At 36.5% G+C, this 6,433-nt stretch overlaps 1 protein-coding gene across 1 annotated transcript; it reads left to right on the top strand.

Moving 5' to 3' along the window:
- Positions 1 to 717: 717 nt before the first annotated feature.
- Positions 718 to 2,396, top strand: gbp (glycogen synthase kinase binding protein). The gene has a single exon (XM_088601569.1). It carries the CDS (start codon positions 847 to 849, stop codon positions 1,366 to 1,368), a length of 522 nt encoding a protein of 173 aa, XP_088457695.1. The 5' UTR covers positions 718 to 846; the 3' UTR covers positions 1,369 to 2,396.
- The last annotated feature ends 4,037 nt before the right edge of the window (positions 2,397 to 6,433 follow it).

Here is a 6,433-nt window from a genome sequence, read left to right as displayed (position 1 = left end):
ATAAGGGGGCTAGATAATACAGGAAACGTATGCTACTCTATCGTCAAATTTGGATTTATCTTTCATCAGTAAGGAATACATGCTCATTTTTTAATAGAAATTTAGGAAAACGAACATTTTAAATTACAGACTTCAAATAATCTGCATAGTTCTCGATAACGACATATAATTTACTGTGTATTGAGTTCTGTTTAAACATTCAGTTATACACAATAATCTGCTGCTGAAATTAGGATTTGGTATTGCTGCTGTTGTTATGTACAATTAAAACGAGAAACCCCCTTCTAAAAAACATACGAGGCACTTTAACGAATATTCATTATGGACATCTTTTATACTATATATCTGCGTTTTCCCCTTCTATTTCTACAACTACGTTTATACTGCAGTTTCTAGCGTTATGTAAGGCCATAGTGACATTATAGACCAATCCTGATGTAACCTACCCCTTTTTTGCTAAGGGTTCACTGTCTGCAACAGAAAGGAGGGGGGGAATAAATTATGCTGCTCATTAAAAGACTTGTTAAATTTCTTTATATAAGTTTAATTAAAATTCTTCTGAAACAAAATGTATTGTATAGTTCCCAATAGATTTGTAGATAACGCTGTGAAATAATTAGAAACTGAGTAAAGGCTTGTATCTCTGTTGAAAAAAACACCCCCTGCACCAAATGGTACAATCCAGATCATGCGTCACCCATTGTTTACAAATCAAACCCAAGTGGTTGCTTTCCGTTGAGGAGCGTGGTGTGAGTAGGGAGGGTTGTAGGGTCTCATTCATTTAAAAAAAATATAAACCCTCGCCTGAAGGAGGACACGAAACGTTGGATAACAAGGAAAGCGAATATGCCTTGTCGGAAGGAGAACTACATTCTTTTGGAGCAGTCGGTCACTGTTGACTCGAAAGAGGTGGACGCTCTGGTGACCAAGATCGGCGAAGCGCTGCAGCTGCACAGCAGCGCCGGTGCCAATAGTCAGAAGACGCTGTCATCGTGCCTTCATCACAGTCACAGCAACAGTGGCGACAAGCACACTTGCACCAGTACAAAGCACAGCTACAGTGCCTCACACACTCGCACTAGCAGCAATACAAAGCATGGCTGTTGCATTCGGCTTCGAAATCGGGGTCTCCGGAGCCGGGCCAGTCCTTACTCCATCCCTGGGGACTACAGCGATCAGGATTGGGACAGTCTGAGAGCCTGGAACCGCAAGAAAATAGACGTGTCGAGCCAAGAGGACGACCCACATCAGCTGCTCCAAGAATTGATTTTGTCTGGAAACCTTATCAAGGAGGCTGTTAGGCGCCTCCAGCTATCTACGGCAGACCGTGCGGATCTCTGCAAACCTGCCGACAGCCTGCAGTGCTAATGAAGAAAATGACGGTGCGATGTCAATCGGTGGATCTTCGTCCTTAATGACAAAAGATCGGAGGGGCTGGTGACTGAGAATAGACTAGATCGTTTCCTGTGAAGACGTATTCCACCTTGAAAGAGGAACTAAAATATTTAAATATGTATTGATAATACTACAACTACCTGTGATTTATATATTTATATCAATAAGCGAATTAAAGCAGCTGCATTTTTTAGAAACGTTTTTTAAATTGGTTTGTTTTGGTAACCCTATTTTTTGTTTTTTAAGGAGACGTTTGTAAAAGACGTTTTGTAAAATATTCAGATGTGTTGCAATCGTTATTTTTTCGTCCTGGTAATACGTAAACAAAAAGGTGCCGTTTTTTCTGCTAGTGAGGACGATCTTTTGTTTTTGTTCCACGCAAGTAATTTGTAAAATGGTGGAAATTTACCCACGTTTGTATCTGATCGATGGGTGTTAATCTGTGGGTCACACCTTTTTTAATGGCCTTCTTTGTGCGGATCTAGCTCAGAGCTGACAACAACACATGCCTTGTTTACAACATGAAAGCAACTGGGGCTTGATTTGTTGTGGTTGCGCTAAATCTGAAACCCCAAGGTCGTTGCTCTGCACACCCTCCCCGGCTGGATTCCAAGACAGCGGTGTTTTGACTGCATGGTGTCTCTTTTTCAAAGAAGCGAGCATGGAGCCGCTGAGAATTGGCACGGTTGTGTAGTGGAGGGGAGAGTAGTTTTCCAAGAAAAGCCGCTCTGTGTTCCGACATTTCTCAGAACTGAACAGCCCTAGGGTTGGGTTAAGGTCTTTATGTATGGGGGAGGTGTTGCCCTGTTTCAAGTAAAAACTGAACATTTCGTTTAAAAAAAACGTCACTTTTTAGATTTCCAACGTGGAATCAAATGATTGTGTTTGCATTGTGTAAAGTAACTCACTTTGTACACTTCGCAACGAAGTATTTTCTACCAATTTTCCTGAGTTTTCAGGACTTTTTGGTGTCTTAAATAAACACGATGGTTTTGCAACCACGTCTGCTCTGTATGTTTTTGTTTTACTGCTCTTCAGCTACCGTTAACGTCCATTAAAAGATTTTCGAGACGAGAACGTGCTAAGGTATTTAAATTTCACAACTCGCCATTCAACTATGTCTGTGATTTCACTCAAAAATGAGAAGTGTTTAACAGTTTCAGTATTTTCAGTATTCAGTGGAGGTTTTGACGGAAGAACGTTCATATATTTGCTAGTAGAATCAGACCGGGATTTTGAATTTCCGAGAGTCATGACGAAAGATTTATAGACCAAATTAAAAATAGTGTAAACGGACTGTTACTAGTTAATGGTTTCCTTTTATTCAGAAAACGTTTAATCGTTTGAACACAAGAGTATTGTTCAAAAGTGTTTACATTTTTTATTAAATATTTCGAGTCTCCTGTGAGTATGCGTATTGCGTTAAAGTTGGTTTATTATGAATATTGTATGATCATGTAGATATTTACGCGAATTTAGATATGTACGAAGTATTGTCCAGGGTTTGTTTTTGTCCTCAGATATCAAGCACAGTAACTCAAGTGAAAATATTTTTGAAGACACGTCATCCTAACCACTATCTCAGCAGTGTCTTCCTTGCTCCAGGCTGGACTGCTGATTAATTTTACACAGTTGACAGTAAACTGCCATCAGCTTGTTCCGCATTTCGTCATTCAGTGCTAGAACAATCAAAAGGTCTGTACAGCAGGGTGGGGGGGAGTCTCTGCAGTAAACAGCGACATTGTTGATTACTACTGACCTTAGGTGCACGTTTCCGTCAAAATGCGAGTTTATCAACCCCAAACAAGCGTTTTTTTAAACTTGCCTTCACTTGATATGCTTTTAGCTTGTCTCATTTTCTATGATTAAATGTCAGTATAAACATTTACAGGCGATAGAAAAGGAGTACTTCAAATGTTGACTTTGTTTCCGCATATCTTCTACTGATTTATATTATGATTAGCTAGTCAATTAAAAAATGTCTTTTCTGTGTTGAAACAAAAAATAAGTGTTTTATTACAGATGTTTTTTCTGTGAGAGCGAACCTCTAAAATTAGCACTGCTAGGATCGTAGTTTTTAATTGCATACTTTATTATTCTAAGGTTATTTTCTCCTCTTACACTAAACTCAACTATTAAAATGTATTGACTACCATAAAGCCAAAGAAAGTATAACCATAAATTACGTTTTGTTGTTACATCAATCCTAAAGTGTATCTTTCCCAAAAAGTTCAAAAGCTACATAGAATGTAACCTAAATATTCATTTATGTTCTTTTTTTGTGTTTGTCAAAAACAATACGAACAATCAAAATTCAATTTGAATAGTCTGATTTTCTTCACTCTTAGAAATTCTTAATGTTCTGGGCAATGCATTTCGCGTGGTTTTCTATTCAGAAAAGGCCGTTTGTCCTGTTTGTCTTCAGAAAATGTGCATTCTGATGTATAGTACACAAAACAAGGACACTAGTGTGATAAAAGGAAAATTCACGGCTTTATACTAAATACAAATACAAATCAGTTAAAGGCAGTGTGTGTTTTAAAACAACATTAATTTTCAAAAACCTTTTACAATCAAAGACAAACATGCTAACAATTGCATTAACGGCAGGAGCTGTATCACCCTGCAGCTCACGACTTGCAACCCACTAAAGCTAAGGAGGTATGAGCTTGGTCAGTACCTGGATAGGACACCTGGGAAAAACTAAGGTTGTTCTTGGAAGAGCTCATAGTGGGGCCAGCAGGGGGTGCTCACCCTGCAGTCTGTGTGGGTCCTAATGCCCCAATATAGTGACGACGACACTATACTGTAAAAAGGTCCTTTGGATGAGACATAAAACAGAGGTCTCTACTCTCTGTGGTCATTAGAAATCCCAGGGTGTTTCTTGAAAAGAGTGGGGATGTAACCCTGGCATCCTGGCCAAATTTCCCACTGGCCTTAACCAATCATGGCCTCCTAATAATCCCCATTTTTGAATTGGCTTCATCACTCTATTCTCCTCCCCACTGATAACTGATGTGTGGTGAGTGAATTGTGTGCTCTATGGCTGCCGTCACATCATCCAGGTGGGGCTGCACATGTAAAGCACTTTGAGTGGAGTGCCCAGAAAAGCGCTATATATGTCTAAGGAATTATTATGATTTTTATTACCACTGTCACATGTATTTGGCAGGAAACCATTGAGCACACTTCCTTGTTCATTTGTCATAGTAATAGTCAACGCTGTTGGCAGTCTTATTTATTTGCATACATGCAGGTTATACAAGGGGTGTTTAATATTATTTTTTTCTGTATGAAAATGTAATATTTGTATTATTTAAACTAAGAGGTATGCAAATGAGCTATTGAACCAATATAATATGTTGGATGTTTAATGCCTCTCAAAAGATACAAGTAAAATGGACTGTTTCTTTATATTGAGGTATTATTCTTCCAGAATAAAATTTCTTTGCATAGATTTACACAGATCACTTCTGTATCATGCGCACTGTGTACCTTTGCACTTTTCTATTTTTTGTGCCTTATGTACACACATTGGTTACATAAGAACCTAACAGAGAAACAAATTGCAGACCGGGTAAAAATAATATGTCTATGAAGCTGTTTCAGGGTCATGATACAGTATATACATCTGTTTAATTCAATTAATCTATTTCAGTCTTTATCCAATGCAATTCCAGGGTTACAGTAACAAAATGCATTACAATGCAAAAGTCAGTGTCATCGTTTTCTAAGGTACTTGTGAGGATATTACAAGTCATTCTTGGAATAACAGGCTCTAAAGATTTTTGTGCTACCTAATTGTCCTTGAGTGGTTATCAAGGAATATCTTTAGGAAATGAATGTATATTGGCCCAGATGTATTTACTATCTTTTTGTGCATTTTGATTAAATGCTAAAATTGCTTTGTTATTCTTAATATAGCAAAGCTGATATATCATTCTACATAACTTGTTTTTTTTTTTGCTGAACCACCAATGAGAAATTTAGCAGTTATGTAACAGGCCTTCTAGTAACTGCAATCTTTGACATTGATATTTTCAGTGTAACTCAGGGAGAAGACAATCATTAAACTCTTGTGTGAGTAATTTATTATGAACTTGCTTAACAAGATAGTGAAAAGCATGTGGAAGTTGAAAATATGGTCACTTAATTTGCTGAATACAGACGTTTTATGTTGGGATTACAGGGCTTGTATAAACATTGAGGGCTGAATAAACTTTGAAATTGTTTTTCAAACAGTTTAGAAATGATATATACATCTGTCTATTCATTTATTATTAATATATTCAGAAACATAATTAATATAAACAATATCACCAAGCTAAAAATCCTTATAGAAATTAATATAGAACAGTAGAAATACACAACCCCTTCCCTATACCATACAGACACCCATAAGTTTTGAAGATTCAAAAATAATTATTAAAATAATCAAAAAACACAAAAAAACACTAAAGAAATCAAATCTATCCTCCCATAAATTGTGCAACAACATTTTTTCCAAAATCTAAATAAAACAATAAGATCTATTCATCTTTGTATTGAAAATAATAATTGTTTCATATAGAACATAATGAAAACAAGATTACATACAGATTATGCACTAGTATTAATCCAAATCGTCTTTCTCTCATTAGTAAGTGAGACAGATTAAGGGTTTTTGAGTAAGGGTATTTGATTCTCTGCATAAGTTATTAACAGTATAATATCAACTATCTTTAACATTTGAATTGTAGGAGTTTGAGTTTTTCATGCAAAACATTTCAATTTGTATCATACATTTCATAAACTTATATTGCAGCTAGCAAGATTCTGGTTACTAGTTTCACATTTCAGATCATCATTTGTCTGCAAGGCTGTTCCTGTACTCTTCATCTTCAATATTGCATTGAGGAGCATATACCCTAATAAGACTACATTAGAAATGTGATGTTTTTTATGCTTAATTAAAATACATTGTTTTGAAAATAAAGTATTCACCCACTTCCAGTGACATCCAATTTTAATTACGAATGATGTAATATACATGGCCTAT

Source organism: Lepisosteus platostomus, chromosome 12 (assembly GCF_059453375.1).
Source record: "Lepisosteus platostomus isolate fLepPlt1 chromosome 12, fLepPlt1.hap1, whole genome shotgun sequence".
NCBI classification, from domain to species: Eukaryota; Metazoa; Chordata; class Actinopteri; order Semionotiformes; family Lepisosteidae; genus Lepisosteus; species Lepisosteus platostomus.
Note: the sequence above shows the minus strand (reverse complement) of the source record. Positions and strands in the feature narration are given on the sequence as shown.

Bases quoted from the DNA above. Each gene is read 5' to 3' on its own strand.
- gbp (XM_088601569.1), top strand. From the start codon at position 847: ATGCCTTGTCGGAAGGAGAACTACATTCTTTTGGAGCAGTCGGTCACT.